The sequence below is a fragment of the Phyllostomus discolor genome, chromosome 2 (assembly GCF_004126475.2).
Source record: "Phyllostomus discolor isolate MPI-MPIP mPhyDis1 chromosome 2, mPhyDis1.pri.v3, whole genome shotgun sequence".
NCBI lineage: Eukaryota > Metazoa > Chordata > Mammalia > Chiroptera > Phyllostomidae > Phyllostomus > Phyllostomus discolor.
The window spans coordinates 6068444-6087496 of record NC_040904.2 but is presented as its reverse complement, the minus strand read 5'-3'; the positions used below and the strand labels follow the sequence as shown (position 1 = coordinate 6087496).

The 19053-nt window shown below is 48.5% G+C and overlaps 1 protein-coding gene across 3 annotated transcripts in view; it reads left to right on the top strand.

Moving 5' to 3' along the window:
- The first annotated feature begins 14484 nt into the window (after positions 1-14484).
- BRWD1 (bromodomain and WD repeat domain containing 1) overlaps positions 14485-19053 on the top strand; it is a 102430-nt gene continuing 97861 nt past the window's right edge. For 2 of the 3 annotated variants that reach the window (XM_036017440.1, XM_028504548.2), the window contains exons 1-4: positions 14487-14821; positions 14918-14976; positions 15113-15142; positions 15319-15378. In XM_036017440.1, coding sequence (XP_035873333.1) covers positions 14773-14821; positions 14918-14976; positions 15113-15142; positions 15319-15378 — 198 coding nt within the window. In that variant the 5' untranslated portion in view covers positions 14487-14772. Of the gene's footprint in view, positions 14822-14917; positions 14977-15112; positions 15143-15318; positions 15379-19053 lie in introns of all 3 variants that reach the window. The other variant, XM_028504547.2, reaches the window with a different exon arrangement.

Below are 19053 nucleotides of genomic sequence, written 5' to 3'. Positions count from 1 at the left end.
AACTTTGGGCCAGAATTTCTCTAGCTCCTGTTTGTACCAGAGATATTTAGAAACAAATGAATTTTAACCCATGCAGCAGTGTTCATCTATAATATTCCCCAACATTCCTCACCCTAGGAATGGTGATAAATTGTACAGTAAAATTTTTCTAAATTCTGAGTTCATTACCATTAATTTTTCTTAAAAAATAGTACAACAGGTTGTTTTTTTTTTTAATTATGCATTGATACCTAAAAAGTCCTCTAGAAAATTGGAATGGAAGTACTTGAAGGTCCTAGTTGCCTTCAGCATTGCCCTTTTGTGATAAAATGAAACCCTCCACTATGTTCTTTGTTGTCAAATGATTTTTTAAAAAAACATGATCAACTTTGAGGTCTGTCAGGGATCAGTGTTCACCAAAGAAAATCTCTTGCCCTTTCAACAACTGGTTGAACAGGGAACAGTGGTGAGAGCGGTGGACTGGACATCAGACATCTGAAGAGAGAGAGGAAGATAACTTTGAATAGTGATGTAAACAAATGAATCTTTAATTTAGAAAAACCAGTTAACAAAACCCCTATCTTCTGGCTTGTCAGCAGTTGAATGAGAATGAATCAGGACTTAAGGCCCGGAACGTGGTGCCTGGTACTGAGGTTACTCATGGAGGGCCAAGGGGGAAGGTGAGGTGGTGGCAGCAGTCTGTTCAGCGGTGTGCAGAAAAGTATTCGTGGCGGTGGGGATGGGAATTAGGGGGACTGGGCGGGTGCAGGGAAGAGAACTGTATGTGTGTCATTTAAATATACAGAAGCAACTCCTTAGGAAAACCTGGGTAAGGCAGAAAAGCTAAGAGCATCCTTAATTCAGTTACTAAAGTGCATTTTTCTCCGATCCTTTTCTAAGCTATCCTATTTTGTAATCTTTCTCAGAGTTTATGTTAATGAAAATAATTCTGTAGCATTTGTAAGTGCTGCATAGTAGTTTATTTTGAGAACTTAATTTGTCAGATGTAGACATTTTCCCCTGTAAAACAAGCATGGTGAAACAAACATGGGTAATTTTTATTAATTGGACAGGTCCTAAAGATATATCTGCCTATCAGGATCAGCAGTTGTTCTATGAGTTTTCAATAACAATGTTTATTTGCAAAACAGTTGAGTGTTTCAAAAACAGTAGGCTTTGAATAGGTGAGGAAGAGTCTCAAATAGATTGTGGGAAACAGCTCAATTACAAGCTGGTTTACCTGAAGAGGAGAATATGTAAGATTTCATTTTAAAAAAATGAAAAAATAAAATCATTTAATCCCAGAAGCTGAAAGTAATATTTCAGAAACAGCAAATTTCCTTCATATATATTTGGGTTTTTCTTTATTTGTAAAATGTTTTAATACTTACATAATAGTTCATTGTGTGGCTATGCCATAATTTGGCTGACACAGTTAGGTGTGTGTTTGGTTTTTGAATGAGGGATAATTCTACCCACAGTCAAAGGCAGTATGGTACCCTGAGCCCCATGTCCCAATCACTCCCAACAGCCATCAAACCAGTGTCCGTCTGGCCCATCCAGATTATTCTGAAGCCAAGAAAGATGAATATTTTTCTAATTATATGCAGAAAATTAACAGTGAACAAAATGCACAAAAAGCACATATTTATAGTAAAACCTTTTTTTCTTTGAAGTTTTAGACACTTGATCAGGATTGGATGCAGATTCAATTGAACAAGAAGCTGTCACTATTTTTAACCCAGTGTGGCCAGTTTCATCTTTAGAATCAACATATGACTTTTCAGATGCTGATTCAACATTGATTAAAACCAAGTAAATGGGTATTTTGGAGTTTTTTGAGTCTATGGAAATGTAAAGTGATGCGATTAAGTGACAGAAAGGCGTTAGGGAGAAGGGAAGCCACAACAGAGAGATGCAAAAAAGCTACTCTCAGCGGGTGCCCCTGCGGAGTTAGGGGCCGGCACGGCACCTTCCCGGCTGTAGATGGATGTGAGCCCACCACGGGAGGGGGAAAGGTGGGTAACAGGGCCTAACCCAAGTCGTCATTCCTTTCCCCGGGGCCTGAGGAGCGAATGCATGTCCTGGCACACACTGCCCAATAAATGTCCGCTGAGATTCCTCGGTGATTTCAGAGCTTATAACTGGATTCCCGGACGATTCTCTGCCGCACCTCCCCCCCACCCCGCCCCCCTCCCGCCTTCACAACAACACAGGAGAGGGCCAGAGTAAGTTTACAGTTGTGAGTACGCAAAACAGAATCTATTGTTGTATTATTACTTATTAATTATTGTGTTATTTTCCATGTGAACAACTGTAAATCTACGTTGGCCCCACCGTGTATATGTCATCAAGTAAAGCGTTAGAAAATACATTTAATTTAACTAGCTTTAAGTTGAGAATTACACTTGAGAAAATGTGGTTGTGGTATCTTGCGAGAATATGACATTTACGTCCAGTGTTCCCTTACATTCTTCCCTGGGAGGATGACTGTTGTGTCTTAGGTTTAATTCAAACGGTAAAGAATGTCCGTATGAAATGCTATCTCTGAAAGCACTTTGCGTTACCCGTAGAAAATTCTAGCTGAAAAACAACATGAAAGCCAACGACAAATTCAAGTTACATATGTAAAAGTATAAAGACACTCCTCTGTTACGCATGGCTCATAGAGAGGAAAAGTGGAGAGTCTTTTATGCTTGGATGTGTCTGCATCAGGATGCGGCTGCATGTTACAAGGTGCAACATCATCGTTTTTCCCAGGGCTGATTTGGGTTTTCCCAAGAAGTATATTTCAAGATAGTCTTAACCGCTGTAGCATGATTTCTCACTTTCGCCTCACTTCTTGTTTCACTGAATTTTTGAAGCCAACGTGAACTAAAGGTGAAATTCAACACATGTAACTGAGCTGCTATGAATGAAGTGGTCTCCTGGCTGGCACCGGACCTCACTGCTTTCCAGAACTTGCGGGTCTCCAAATGGGCCTGGATCAGAGGCAAGCGCACAGCTCGGTGGTCTTCATGTTGTGTGGCCACCGGCGACATCCGTTGCCATAGCTCTTTTCATCTCGGAAAACAAACTGTGCCCATCGAACAATCATTTCCCACCCCACCCCCCCGACTCCCAGCAACTGCCGCTCCACTTTCTGTCTCTGTGATTCTGTCCACTCCGCTTGCTGGCCTCATCTCAGTGGGATCGCACCATCTGTCCTTCTGCAACCGGCTTACCTCGCTTAGCACAATGTCCTCAAGATTCACCCCCCCTGGAGCCTGTGTCAGAAACGCCCTTCCTTTTTAAGGGCAATATCCTATTGTACGTGTGCATCGCATGTTGTTGATTCAGTCATCTAACCTTTAAAGATCATTGTTTACTTGGGGGGATGTGGTCATCCCATGGAACCGTGTTTTGAGTAGGTACCTACTGAATGATGTGAGGTGAAAAGTCATGATGTGTGTGATTTCATGTCGAATGGTTCAGCAAAATAAGAAAACAAATGTGACAAACAGTAAACAACTGGCCCCAGCTGGAGTAAGTCGGTTGGAGCGACATCCAGTAAACCAAAAGGTCACGGGTGTGATTCCAGGTCAGGGCACAGAGCTAAGGTTACTGGTTTGGTCCCCAGTAAGGTAAGGGCATGTCAGGGAGGTGGCTGATTGATATCTCTCACATTGATGTTTCTCTCCCGCCCTCCCCCTCACTTTAAAGCCAATAAGCATCTCCTCGGGTGAGGATGAAAATATAAAAGGTAAATGATGCACATGAAGGATATAGAAGATTTCTTTATACTATTCTTTCAATTCTTTTATAGGCTTGAGAATGTTCAAGATAAAAATTTGAGGGGGGAGGCCAAACCACAGAAAAAGAAGACAATCACTTGGTTAATAAAACACTGTTAGGCTTGTGCTTAGACGTTGCTAAACTTGGCATTGCGTTTATTTGGAATCTTGAAATAAACATTTTTTAAAATGTGGATACTTTTGCAGAGGCATCTAAATTTAGCTACAGGGTTGCCATGGAGAAATATTTGCCTCTTGAATCAGACGTTGAAAAGGTAGAGTTGATTTTGGCAGGGAACACCTCACCTACTGGCTAGAAGAAAATGTTCTCCCTCGGCTAATCATATTTGAATTTTACAGTACAGCTATTCAGAAGATACATTTACTGTTTACCTGACAGGACTTAGGACAGACGTCCCTCTTCTGGAATGGAGGGACAAGAGGTCGCCAAAAATACGAGATAATGATAGAAAACTATAGAGAGCCCTGGCTGGTGTAGCTCAGTGGACTGAACACCGGCCCAAGAACCAAAGGGTCGCTGGTTCGATTCCCAGTCTAGGGCACATGCCTAGGTTGCTGCTGGGTCCCCAGTGGGGGGCATGTGAGAGGCAACCACACATTGATGTTTCTCTCCCTCTCTTTCTCCCTCCCTTCCCTTCTATCTAAAAATAGATAAATAAAATATTTTTTTTTAAAGAGAAAACTATAGAGAGGATGAGATGCGTGCTTGGTGTTGCAGACACAGAAAGGCTCTAATTCTGAAGTTGCTTATCCAGAGAGGAGCAGAAGGCAGAGTGGGGACTGTGTGCATGGAGTCAGAAGGACTTGTGAGCAAAGACAGACTTTTATTGGAGGGGGGAGTGTTTAAAAAATAAAGTGTGCCTTTATTGTAGATGATACTGAAGACGTAGAAAAGCACAAAAGAAGAAAACAAAAAACCACCAACATCCCACCACAGAGGTCAGCATTCAGGTCTGTACCTATGAATAATGACAGTGACGGTGGTGAGCAAAGTGGCTGTGTGCCAGGGGCTATTTTAAGCGGGCACCCACATTTTCTAAGTTAACCAGACAACTCTGTGAGGTCAGAACGATCACCCTCCTTTTTTACTAACAACGTCGTTACCATGTTCACCTGATTCGCCCACAGGACCTGGTGCCAAGTGGAGACCAGAGTCACCTTCCTGTCATCTGACCACAGAAGCATTTGGTATAAAACATTTCATACATTTGTGTGTAATAGATGTCTTTTACCACTTCAAAGAGCTAATTATCTTTATGAGTGTACAGTTAAACCAAAAGCACATTCTTTGCGCATCTAAGTTAGTAGTGGGATCAGTGAACTAATTCAGCAAAAATGTGAGCGTCTGAGTCTAGGCAGGGTGCCCAGAACATATATTGCTTCATTTAACTATTATGGAAATCCACGCATATTTATTATTATTTACCTTTTTCAGGAGAAGTGAAGGGATTTCTCCCCGGCCCAAGGGATGCCAGCTCACCAGGGTACATCCACATGGTTATGTACTGGGAGGTGGGCCACCTTGGTGAGCTGAGCTGCGTTTCCCAGCATTCTCCCCTCTGTATGTTTCACGCAGAGCGGGTTACAAAAGCCATGTGGCAGCACCTTGGGAGCCAGAGCACGTGGATGGACTTCTACACTCAGCAGGTCCACGCAGGGCGTCCAGGAGCTGTTGGCGTTCACATGCCCACCCAGCCCCTCGGGAGCTACTCTTACACCTGCACCCCGCCCCGGATTCTCCAGGTGTGACTTAGTTCTTTGACAAAGGGTGTCACCTTCTCTCACAAGATACCCACATCCTCAAAGTTGGAGGCTGGTGGAGAGACACCCCCATGGCTCCCATCTGTCATTGTGGATTCCAGTCTGTCCTAGCCCTCCCCACCTTCTCTTCCCTACTTCCTGCCCTGTGGGCCTCAGGCTCCAGTGTCAGAAAGGAAGACGGAAGCCCTGGCTGGCATAGCTCAGTGGATTGAGCACGGGCTGCGAACCAAAGTGTCGCAGGTTCGATTCCCAGCCAGGGTACATGCCTGGGTTGCAGGCCATGACCCCCAGCAACCGCACATTGATGTTTCTCTCTCTCTCTCTGTCTACCTCCCTTCCCTCTCTAAAAACAAATAAATAAAATCTAAAAAAAAGAAAAAAGAAAGGAAGACGGCACTCCTTACAGAGATTGTGTAACCAGCTTCCACAATTGCAGGTCGAATCCTTGGCATAGACCCCATGATCTGCAGGTTGAACCCCAATTATTGGTGGAATCCAGAACTTAAAAAACTTTTCTTGGTGGTCAGATGGAAATAACTTTGATTATTCATATTTAAATAGGTTGGAGTCCCGTCTGAACCTTCTTTTGAGAATTATCTAAGCTAAGAAGGAAAATAGAGGTATCTTTTGCAGGGCCTGACATTTTTGAACAATGAATGAAATAGTTTCATGTCACTTAGCAAATTATTGTTACTGAAGTAGATTATCAGGATCTTAAAAGTTGCTTCTGACACCTCTTGCTGCTGTAACACACTTGCTGGCTTCACACAAACGTATTAGTTAACAATCGTGGAGGTCAGAAGTGAAAACTGGGTTTCAAATGGGTCACAGTTGGGGTGTCAGGGTGTCAGCAGAGCTGGTTCCCCCTGGAGGCTCCCGGGGAGGGTCTGTTTACTTCCGCTTTCCAGCCTCGCCCGGCCCTCAATGCTTGGCCGGGGGCTCCTTCCTATAGTTTCGAAATGCATCTCCAACCCCTGCTTCCCTCCTCGTAGCTCCTCTTGGATTCTGACTCATGCTTTCTCCTGATAAGAACCCTTGTGATTACACTGGGTCCACCTGGATAATCCAGGACAGTGTCCCCATCCTGAGGCCCTTATGTAAGTTACATACAAAGTCCTTTTCGCCATGTAACAGAATATATTTAGAAAATTCGGGGTGGGGGGTTAGGATGTGGACATTTTGGCCAAGTCATTGTTCTGACTACCGTAGGGACCATGGAATTTTTCCTTTTGTCTCTTTTCCTTAATGTAAACTTTTTTTCAAAGTACTATCGCATAAGGTTAGAAAAGTGCCTAAGCCAGGCATAGGGCTCGATGAGTGTTTCACCACATGACTAATACGCCCCAAACGAAGAGAGAACATACCCGGAACACCAGAGGCGTCCTCCGCTCACTCTCCCTGCCCCAAGCCTACCTGCTCTCCTAACTCCTAACGCCACAGGCTAGTTTTGCTGGTTTCCGACTGAATCACACAGAATCATCTGTTGTGTCTGCTTTCTTTTGCTCAATCCATACCTATGTCTGCGACAGTCACTCAGGGTGCAGTTCACTCGCACTTTTGTGTGGCTCCCCAGCCTCCCGAGTGAACTCTAATTCATCCGTCCATTCTACAGTTGATGGGCACGTGGTTATTCTTGGTGCGGGAGTGTTGTGAGTGGTTCCGCTATGAACATATTCGCACACATCTTGTGATGAACACGAGTGTGCATTTCTGTGGTGGATGACCTGAGCAGTGGCAATGCTGGGGGCTGCGGGCTGCATACATTCAGCTTTAGCAGGTACCTTGGAGCCCACTCTCCCCGTTATTCCACCCCTCCCCCAACCATGCCCCAGGAATGAGGGATGGAGTGCAGTTCAGTACTGGAATGAGGCTGAGGGATCCGATGACTTGGTTGATTTGTAAAATGATGCAAGTGTAATGGTCTATTTTGTTTTAGGTTATGACATAGGTCCTTTGGGTCAAAATAGTGTGTTAGAGGGCACACCGATGGCGTGTTAAAATGGACAGGATGCATTCAGGAAAATACTGGGGTGTTTTGTATTTGCATTCTCAAGCCAAAAATTCATCTTGACCTGATCTCATCACCAACATTCATGTCATAAACCTTCTGAGGCTTTACTATTGAAAATTAAGATTATATGCTATTAGACTGAGGGTCTGGGTCAGCTCTGTCCACAAGTAAAAAAGAGGGACCAGAAAGCCCGCTCTGGGTTGCAAACAGGGTGTCAGATACCATGACGGAAAATGAGATCTTGCTGTAGGCACCCAGCTTACACGCAGCCATTGCATAAACAGTCGCAAAGGGCCCTGGCTGGTGTAGCTCAGTGAATTGAGCGTGGGCCTGCAAACCAAAAGGTTGCAGGTTCGATTCCCAGTCAGGGCACATGCCTGGGTTGAGGGCCAGGTCTTCATGAGAGGCAGCCACACATTGATGTTTCTCTCCCTCTCTTTCTCCTTCCCTTCCCCTCTCTCTAAACAAATAAATAAAATTAAGCAGTCCCTTCCTTCACCTCTTCACAATTTCTCTCCACCCTTTGCAGACTTCTTGCAGACTTCCCTTGGGCCTGCTGGGGTTGCCCCGCCCTCCCAGAAGCCCCAAAGGCTCTCTGTGTGAGCTGGTCTTGTGAGCAGGCGAGGCCGGTTTTCTCTGTCTCCTATCTCTGCCATCAGCAAGGCCCGGAGGGCCCCCCAGAAGGCTGTGCCTGGCTGGGGGCGCCAGGCGTCTGTGAACGGGCGCTGTGTGGCGAAGGTGGAGGCCACAGGGGCAAGACGTGGCAGGGTGCTCTCTCCTCCGTTCCTGCTCCTGAACGTGCTCTCTCCCCGCTCTGCCTCTCTCCAGACTCTGCTTTCTTCCTCCTCTGAGAAGCCAGGAGGCCCTTCTCCCATGGGGCGTCTGGGGCGGGGGGAGTTATGGAGAGGGGCGCGGCCCTCCTGGCCCTCCAAGGTCCATCTGCTGCTGGCCTTGTCTTCACGGCAGGCCTGGAACCGGCAAGCGCCCCTGTCTTCGGGTAGGTTGGGGCCATCAGGGTTTGTGGGCTGTCCTTGGAACAAACTACACCACCCAAAAGATGTATGAGTGAATGTTGAGGGCATAACCACCTCATATGCGAGAGCCTGTCTTGTTGGGAAATTTTTCATTAAACATCCAACGAATATTTATTGTGCATCTACCATTGTCAGGCTTCGTCGTAGCTCAAGACACATACCGGAGGGCAAAACAGGTAGAAATCTCTGCCTGCCTTCAGAGTGGGAGGAGGCAGGCAGGCAGGAAACACACAGGACAGGCAACTTCTCCCGCGGGTTAGAAGGTCAGAGGTGCCGTGGAGGGAAAGGAAGCGGGAAGGAGCAAAGGGAAAAGGGGCACGGGGTGAGGGCAAGCTTTATTTTTATTTAGGGCATTTTGGGTAGTCAGGGAAGGTCTCACTGACAGTGCAACATTGGAGCCAAGACTTGAAGGAGGCGAGGGACTGAGCCATACCGTGTTCCGGGGAAGAGCATTCCCGGCGGAAGGAAAGGCAAGCACAAAGGCCCTGAGGCAGCGGCATGCCTGGTTCTCCCGGGGCCACCAAGGCAGCCAGTGTGGCTGGAAGAGCATGAGAGGAGGGGAGAATAGTAGGACAGGAGGTCAGAGAAGGGCTAAAGAGCCCAGCTCCTCAGGGCCTCGTGGGACCTGGGCTTCTCGTCTGGCCAGCTGGGAGCCATGGGAGAGTTCGGGGAGAGGAGGACAGGTCTGGCTCGGGTTCGAACAGGACCCCTTCAGCTGCCCGTTGGGACAGGTGTCAGCCGGCTGAGGGCAAGCAGGAAGACACTTGGGCGGTTGGGTGCTCATCCAGGTGAGAAGTGCTTCCACTGTAGCTATATAGGGATCGACACAAATAGCGCCCCTCTTTCATGACAAAACCGTAAGCATGCAATTCTGTAACATAACAATCTCACCCTCAAGCACACCATATAACACTTGAGGTGAAATGTTCAAATTAAAACTACAAATTATTACACCCATATTACTACCAACCACACTCCGGCAGGCGTTAGTTCTGGACCCTGAACTTGGAAGGTGAGCTCATTAGAGCGCGCTGATGGATTGCACGTGTGCTTAAAAGAGAGGCAATCCTAAGATTTTTGAAAAGGGACCAACAAGGGCCGAAGTGGCTCAGGAAAGAGTTTCGGAAGGAAGCAGTGCAGGGATCTAGGTGGGTCCTTTCAAGCGCGAGGACACGCCGTAGAGACAGGGAAGAGGCAGGAGAGCAGAGGGAGAGAGACCTGAAGAGAGGGTGTTCTGGACAGAGTGGGATGTGGGCTCCTCATGGAGAGCTTCAGTACCTACCGAGTTCTGGCAGAAAACGGCAGGCGTGGTCCTTGGGGATCACTGAGCGGACATAGGGATGCTAGCTAGCTAGGATTGGCGAGGACGTGGGCCGAGCTATATCAGCGAGGGATGGCTCCCATCTGCCCCAGAAGAGGAGTCCGAGTGCCGAGGGGCCAGGGGAGGGAGGCGTGTTAAAACCCGGAGTGGGTCTGTGTGGAGAGAGGGCTGTCCCTCGTGGACCCTGGCCTGCGGCGGAGGATCGGCAGCCCCTGCCGACCTGTGGCTCGGCAGAAAAGGAGCTGGGAAAATAGAAACCCACCCTCACTGCCCTCCCACCCATCCATCTGCTGCTGAGGCCTCCTAGGGGATGAGGCCTGAGGGCAAGAGAGTCCACAGGCTAGGGCCCTCAGGCTGGGGACGCAGCAGGGGTGCAGCTTTAGCAAAACAAAGTCAGGATTTGTGGATTAGGTGATAGGGATCTAGAAAGGGTTGGAGAGAGAATGTGTTAAATTGCATTTAAGGAAATTTAAAGGCATAGGATCAGTTAGGTAGGGAGTCTAGGAGACCTTAGAAGAGGCTCTTTGATAACCGGGGGAACCGAGAGAAAAAGAACCATTGTTATGCAGCAGCGTCCTGCCGGGAGCGAGCCACCGCTCTGGGAGCTTAACAGGCAGGCATTCTCTCCGCAGAGCAGAGGCCCTCAAAGCCGCCCAAGGGTTCTGGCTGTCTCGTGAGGATGGAATAAGGATGAGCGCAGTGTCCAGGATATAGAAACACTCACTGGATTAGTTACCCCCATTGGAACGACGATGGATAAGAACCAGAAACAAACACTGCGCCCCAGAGATGTTGCTCAACCAGTCAGTGGTGTTCCGATGCAGACACATTCCGATCCCAGCCCCCACGTTCCCAGCGTCTTGTCCACCACACTGCGCCTTCTCCAGTGTGGTGAGAAACGTTGCAAAGGGACAACTGGTGAGCCCTGGAGATGGACGTGGGCCAACGCCTGCCCTGTGCAAGCACACAGGGACAGGAGACAGTGAGTGACAAGGGACAACCAAAGCCCCAGAGGAAGAGATAAAAGTGGAAACAATTTGCAGAGGGAGGCGGGGACAAGGAGCCTCCACCGGACAGCTGGTTAGGTTAAAGGGAAGAAAAGGTCCTGAGGGAAAGCCAGGGGGTGGAGGAGGGGCCCCAGGAATTAGATGCAAGTTCTGCAAGTGACTGAAGGCTTAAGAAGTCAGATTCAGTTGGTTTTTTTTTTTTTTTTTTTTTCATTTTGAAGTCCTCTGGAAATGTATCAAGATGTCAACTCTCCTCTCCCTAGGGCACTTATCTGACACAAGCCAGTGTGTGCACCATAGTGCCTGCCGTACAGAAGGCTTTCAGTACGTTTGTTGAATAAATGAAATGAAGCAGGTACAGCGTGCCCTTGACTTCAGCTGCCCACGTAGATCAATAGATTCAGTGTCATCTACTTTTTTAAAAAAGTATTTATTCATTTTTAGAGAGGGGAAAGCAGGGAGAAAGAGAGGGAGAGAAACAGCAATGTGCAGTTGCCTCTTGTGCGCCCCCTACTGGGGACCTGGCCCGCAACCCAGGCATGTGCCCTGGCTGGGAATCAAACCAGTGACCCTTTGGTTCGCAGGCCGGTACTCAATCCACGGAGCCACACCAGTCAGGGCTGTCATCTGCTTTCTTTATGTCCCTCCGAACTATGCTGATTTACTGTGCATGGGTGAACAACACCTGTTGGGGGAACCTAAATTCAGTTCATGTACATTTGCATCAGCATACCGATATTGGACTTTGAATTGGGCATAACGTTTTCTTTATGTGCTCTCCACTGCTGGTATTTACTTTTCAAGCTCTTTCAAAATTGACCCTAATCTGCTCTCCAATCCTTCTTTTTGACCACCCTCCTATGTGAATTATTGGAAACAGACTGGTTTCCTCACCATTTTCCGGATAAGACTTCACACTTAATGCCTTTGTGCCTCCTAAGTGCTGACTTGGAGCGACCCAGTGAATTCTACTTTTTCACTTTTTTTTAAAAGATTTTTCATTCTTGGGCAACTTCTTAAACTTTCCGCGCCTCAGTTTCCTCACCCTTAAAATTAAAAAAAAAAAATGAGAATAACAGAATCTGAACTCCAAGCTGCCAGCGATGCGACCATGCCCGTATCTATGGCACGAATTTTCAGATTGGACTTTCTCACGTACCAGCTGTGTGATCTTCTGCTCAGTCCTCGCCTTTTCAGGCCCCAATCTCCTCCTTTGTGGCAAGGGGTGAAGGGAGAAAGAATCTGGCAGTGCTTGTGTTCGGTCTGAGGTAGTACTGTCCTCTCCCGGCTTGCAGCCTGCCTGGCTGCACGCCCCGGGACCCTTCCCAATCTCTCTTGGGCCCCAGCTCTCTCAGCTGTGGAGCATGTGAATGGCACCCGACTAGGAGCTGTGTGAGGGTAGGTGACGTTTATCCAGGAGAGGGGTTGCTAAAATATCGTCATTCCCTTATAGCAGAGATGGGTGACAGCACATAGCTGATGTCACCCGCCATTAAGATCTTCCAACCTTTGCTCCCCAAACAACTTTTCAATAGCTTAGCTCTCCATACAGCTTTCCTGTGGTGAAATTCAAGTGATTTCCATGGACCCCAAAGCAAAACTTACTGTGTTCATTAGGAATGGCTTGGATTCAAAGGTATGAGGGACACATCCATGATTCTTCTTGCCTTGTTTGGAGGCCACTTCTGGCAGCTCCCCACCCACTACCCCCTTTCCTTCTCTTCATTGGCAGAAGAGGGGGTCAAATCTGGGTCACTGTCACTTAAAACTTGAGTGGGGAAGACATTCTGCCTTATTGGAAATCTGCCTCAATTTCAAGTCTAGCAACAGTATTTGTCATGGAGTAAGTTGGAACCACTAGAATTCTTGCAAAAAACCAAAAACCAAAAACCAAAAAAACAAAACAAAAACAAACCCTCCTGTCATCATTCTTGATCTCTTGTGGTTACCATGCTGCCCACACCAGAACTATAGTTTTGGATAATGATCAGTGCTGGGGATATGCATTTTTATGACATGTTTTGGGGGTTATCTTTCTTATCTTCCTTTTATTATATTGTTACATAACAAAACATGCAACTCCTTGGTCAATCTTTGAAGGTTTCAATTCTCTTTTTTTTTTTTTTCTTTCTCATTTGCTAACTTTGGTGGTGATCTTGTAGTAGCAGATCAGACTGTCTCACGGGAATGTATGCTGGCAACTTCAAATAATCAAGTTGTCCCACAGTAGTTATCCATCTGAGTGATTTAGCTCCAGCCTGTATGCCCTACCTCAGCTGGTGACACAATCTTGACCTACTAAGGCCCAAACTGAGACTTTTTTGTGACTCTTCTCACTGCACCCAACCTCACCTTGCAGACTGAACCCATACTCAGTTCTGATCCTGTCTATCCCTCTCCATCCTTATAGCTCTTACCCTAATGCACCCACACCTTTCCTATTTCAGGGGTCTACTAAGTGCTTTTCCTGCCTCCTGGTTTTTACCCTCTTAGAGCTATCCTGAAACTAAAACTATCTTAGAACCTTTCATTTGCTCCCAATTTTAACTTCTGATTGATTGGGTCCCATCCACACCTCCAAAGTCACCCCAAGTTGTCACCCTAAAGTTAAGTTCCTTAAACTTGAAATTATTCATCTCGTGACCTTTTGTTCACAAGCCTGGAATCCCTTTTTAGACACACCGGGTGGGGATCAGAAGGACAATGTGTATTGTACTCCGTGAAGGCAGGCATAGCATGGCAATTAAAGGAATGTTTCTGGCCTTTGTCCACTGCTCCTCAGAATATCCTAATCACATATGGTCCCCCCCGCTGCGCTCCCCCAAGTTTCCTGCTTCTCTCCCTTGGAACGGAGTGCTGTCCACTTCCTCCCATCCCTTTCCTATCCGTGGAGGCAACGCTCTGGGCGGCTTTCCCGGCCTAGCCAGGTTTACATCCTCTGGCTGTGCTGCATTTTCTTAACCCGTTCTCTCCACTAGCCTGCTGGGTTTTCCAAGGACTTCGGCTCGGTCTTATTTATTCTAATTTCTACCACTGCATGCGGCAACCTGGACGCTCCGCAAACGTTCGCTGTGCCCTCCCCACGACCGAGGGTCGAAGTCCGCGGACCCCTGCCCACACTCCCCCTCCCAACCTGCAGCTTCCCCGCCTTCCTCCTCCCCTCCCCGGGGAAGCTTCCCGGGCCGTTCTCTCTTTTGAGGTTGGCGGGATTCTCAGTTTTCAAGGTGTTTCGCAGCGAGCAATCTTCGTGGGGGGTCAAGGGGCGAATACCCTGGACCCAGATGACCATCCGTGCAACGTCCCTTCCGAAAGCCCGAAGAGGGCGACCCCGGCTGGCTTGCGGCGAGTCCCAAAGCCTCACGCCTTGCCGGGGGCTCCAGGACCCGTCCTCATCCCCCCCACACCCCCCGCGCCGCGGCCCCCAGCTGGGCCCCCGCCCAGCAGGCGGCCCGACCTCCGCCCCTTGCACCGCCCCGCCGCGCAGCTGGGCCGCCGCGCCGGCGCCTCACAGCGCGCAGGGATCCGACACGCGCCGCCCCTCCCCCCACTCGCCGTCGACCCTGAGTCGGGCCTTTGCGCTCCCAATTCCCCTTCTCGGCACCCCCTGAGACGGAGGACAGGGAGGCGAGGCTCGCCCTTCCCGGCCCCCCCGACCACGCCTTGTCCAGTGGCATCCGGCTGCCCCTTCGGCGGACTACTTTTCCTGCCGCGGAGGTACTACTTCTGCGGAAGCATCGGGGCTGGCGGCGCGCACGACATGGCGGCGGCGCGCCTGAGCTAGAGGGACGCTGGCCCGGTCAGGCCTCGGCGCGGCCTATACGCTTCGCTCGCTCGCTCGCTCCCGCCCTTCGCCCCACGGCTGGCCATGGCCGAGTCGTCGCCAGCCCGACGCCCGGTGCCCCTCATCGAGTCGGGTAAGACGCGCCGCCCGAGCCCTCGCCGCGACGCCCCCGCCCCGGTCCCCTTCCCACGGCGCGCCGCTCCTGACCCGAGTCCCTCTCTCCCCTCAGAGCTGTACTTCTTGATCGCCCGCTACCTGTCGGCCGGCCCGTGTCGGAGAGCCGCCCAGGTGAGTGCGGGCCCTGCGGACGGCGGCGGCGGCGGCCGTGGCCCGGCCTCGCCAGCGCCCGGGGTCCGGGAGGAGGGCGCGGGGTGGACCGGGGTGCGGCCCCCGCCCCTCTAACTGCGCGTCTCGTCGGCTGCAGGTGCTGGTGCAGGAGCTGGAGCAGTATCAGGTCTGTGCCTCGCGTCGCCCTCCGCCCCGTGCCCGCCGTCCCCTGTCCCGGCCTGGTCCGAGGTCGCTCGCCCGGCCCCGCCGCCTGCGGCCCCGGCGTCGCGGCCCCCGGCCCGCCTCCCCTCCACCCCGGAGACCCACGCGGTGGTCACTCGTGTGCCTTTCGTGTCTTTGCAGTTGCTGCCGAAGAGGCTGGATTGGGAGGGCAACGAGCACAGCAGGAGCTACGAGGAATTGGTGAGATTTTGACATCTCCGTCCCGGGTTTCCGAGCACCCGCCTCCCGCCCCCTTTTCGGGGCTCCCGCCCGTGGGGCGAAGTGACCGAGCCGCGCTCTGAGGCGGGCGGGAGGGGGGGCCGGGGCGTCTCCGGGGCCGTGAGACTTCCCGCGGCAGGGGTGTTTTGCTTTGGGGGTGGCTGTGTTTGTTTTGGTAGGAAACGGCCCCGGGGGCGGCGGTGGGGGCGCCGGGGCGCGGCGGTTTGCGGCGGGGTGGGCCCCAGGTGCGCTGCGCCTCCAGGTGCGCCGCTGGTGGGGAGAGGCACGGGCGCGCGTGCGCGGGGGCGGGGCCTCCTAACCCGACTTGTAACTCGAGCTCTGATTGGTCGCCCTCCTTGGGCCACGCCCAGGTCTTCAGACCACTTGTTCCCCAGGAATAACCTTTGGTGCCTGAGAGGTGGAGAAATGTTCCTCATCAGCGTAATAAAAATAAAAACATTGCGGCTGTGAGAACATGCCAGGCCTTCATTGCTTTTTGCTCGAAACTGCTCACTTGTTGAAGACTTTTAAATACTGACTTACTTTGATGATTTTTTTTACAGTCTCTTGCTGGACGTAATATAGGTTCTAACTATGCAGTTCCTATTTTTGTCAATTTGTGTATAAAGACATAGGGTTTTTTTTTTTTTTAGTTACCGGGCTGTGTTAAGCATTTTGTAGGAGCAGGAAAACTGAATAAAGAGCTCTTGAATGATCTTTTACCACAGTTGTAGTATTGGGTTGGCCGAAAAGTCTGTGACTGTTTTTCGTAATGTCAAAGACACATTTCACCTTTTCACCAATAACTTTATGGACTTGGATATTTTGTGTACGTCAGCTATCTCACGCTATTGGCTTCTAGTGGGGAGAGGCCAGAGGTGCTGCTAAACATCTTCCAATGCATAGGACAGCTGCTGCAAAGGATTATTTGGCCAAAATGTCAGTAGGACAAAGATGGTTTGGGAACCACTTCTGACTTGTTGGTCAGTCACAGCACCTTCTCCATGTACTGCACAATTCTTTTTTTTCGCATTTCAAAATGTTGTGCGTTTACTTCCCTTAAAATAATGAAGCACAATATGCTGAAATTGTGCGTATTTTTTTATCTTCGATATTAAAGTGGCTGCACAAAGATTCACCAATTTTGACATTTTTTAAAATGCACGCCAATATGACAGTTGTCATAATACAAGCACTTACTAGAGTCATTGCAAAAAAATGTAATGGACTTTTTGGCCCACCCAATACTGAAGCAGAAGTTGTAGGATGTGATTGCCAATTTGTAAAAAAGACTTTTATTTATTTACTTTTAGAGAGGGGAGAAGGGAGGAAGACAGGGAAAGGAACATTCTGTGTGAGGTTGCCTCTTGCAGGCCCGCAACAGGGGACCCAGCCCACAACCCAAGCATATGCCCTGACTGGGAATGGAATCTGACTTTTTGGTTCCCAGGCTAGAGCTCAGTATGCTAGCCACAACAGCCAAGGCCTCCCCTCTTCTCCCCCTCCTCACCTTTTTAACTTACTGATTGGAAGGACATTGATTTGTTGTTTCGCTTATTTATGCATTCATTGGTTGATTAAAAAACGATTTTATTTTTAGAGGAAAAGGGAGGGGAAAAAGGGAGAGAAACATCAGTGTATGATTGCCTCTCGTGTGCCCCCTATTGGGCATCTGGCTTGCAACCCAGGCATGTGCCCTGATTGGGAATGGAACCCGTGACTCCTTGGTTTGAAGGCCGGCACTCAGTCCACTGAGCCATACCAGCCACAGCCTTTGGTTGATTCTTTTATGTGCCCTGATGGGGTATTGAAGGCACAGTCTTGGCATATTGGGACTATGCTCTAACCAACTGTGCTACCAGGCCAGGGCTGATTACCATTTTTGAATCAAATGAAAAGGACAAAACCAGGGGGATTTGTCATCTGTATGTAAACAGTTAAGTATTAACACTTAAAAGTCAGATTAACAGGTATTCTATTCCAATCGCCAGTTTTAATATTTGTCTTATTAGAGATTTTTTTGTTGCAAACATTTTATTTATTTTTATTTAAAAAAGTTTTTTTAAAGGTTTTGTTTACTTTTAGAGAGAGGGTACGGGAGGGGGAAAAAGGGAGGAGAGAAACATCAGTTCATGGTTGCCTCTCACGTGGCCCTGGCCTGCAACCTGGGCATGTGCCCTGACTGGGAATTGAACCAGTGACCGTTTAGTTCACAACCTGCACTCAATCCACTGAGCTCAATACACCAGCCAGGGGTATTTATTTACTTTTAGAGGAGAAGGGAAGGAGAAAGGGAGAGAAATATCAACATATGAGAGATAAATCTATCAGTTGCTTCTCACATGGACCAACTGGGGACCTGGGTTCAACCCAGGCATGTGCCCTGACTGGGAATCCAACTGTCAAGCTGGTTTGCAGGCTGGCACTCAGTCATCTGAGCCACACCAGGCAGGGCTTTTTGTTGCAAACTTTTTAAAAAAGATCTTCCCCTGAGGATACGTTTTAAAAAAAATTTATTTTAGAGAGAGAGGAAGGGGGGAGAGAGAAAAAAAAATCAGTGTAAGAGAAACATCATTTACCTACCTTCCATACATACCCTGACTGGGTGTAGGACTTGCCACCCAGACAATGTGGATGGAACTTGAAACCTTTTGGTGTACAGGACAATGCTCTAATGAACAGAGCCATCAGGCCAGGGCTATTGCAAACTTTTTTTAAAAAAAATATTTATTTTCAGACAGAGGGGAAGGGAGGGAGAAAGAGAGGGAGAGAAGTATCAATGTGTGGTTGCTGCTTGCATGCCCACTGCTTGGGACCTGGCCTGCAACCCAGGCATGTGCCCTGACTGGTAATCATCCAATGACCCTTTGATTCGCAGGGTGGTACTCAGTCCACTGAGCCACATCAGCTAGGGCTGTTGCAAACTTTTAAAAGCAAATAATATTTTCCAGAAAGTGAGTTCTGAAAATACTGCGTGGTGGCAGAATTTTTACTTTCATTGCGTTTGATCTTTTGCAAGGAAACATTTAAAGGATTGATCTGTTGTCTTGTTGATGAGAGAGAATAGAGTATTCTTGGTGGGGCAGAGAAGTGTTGATGGTAAAGTCATGCTACTAAAGAGAACATCGTTTACATTTTAAAGCAAGTGTAATGTTATATCTCCTGGAAATAGATATATATTTTGGCTTTCGCTGTTAGAGTTGCTTAAAATCTTACTTAGCATTCTGCTTAAAAATTGTTTAAAATCTGTGATACACTCCTGTGATGTGGCTGTGATATGTCATTGCTCATTGCCTGATTTGGTCTGTCTGGTGGGGTGTTCTCTTCCTCCTCTACTTCCTCTCTCTCCCCTATCCAGGCACTATGTGGAACAGGATGAGCTTCTCGTCTAGAGAGGAGCATGATTGTTTTGTCAAGGGTATATGAGTAGATTCTAGCTCTCCAAAGAAAGCTTACCATAAACAGATTTGTTACTAATTTGCTATATTTGCTTTGGGTCCTGTGAGGTACATGTTTTTTTCCTTACAAACTAACAAACCTTCAAACATAGAAAAATAGAATACTGAATTATCCACCAGTCTTAGTGATTCTCAAACAGTGTTGTATCTGTTATTTCCTTCCCCCAGGCTGTACTATTTTTAAGCCAATTTCAGACAT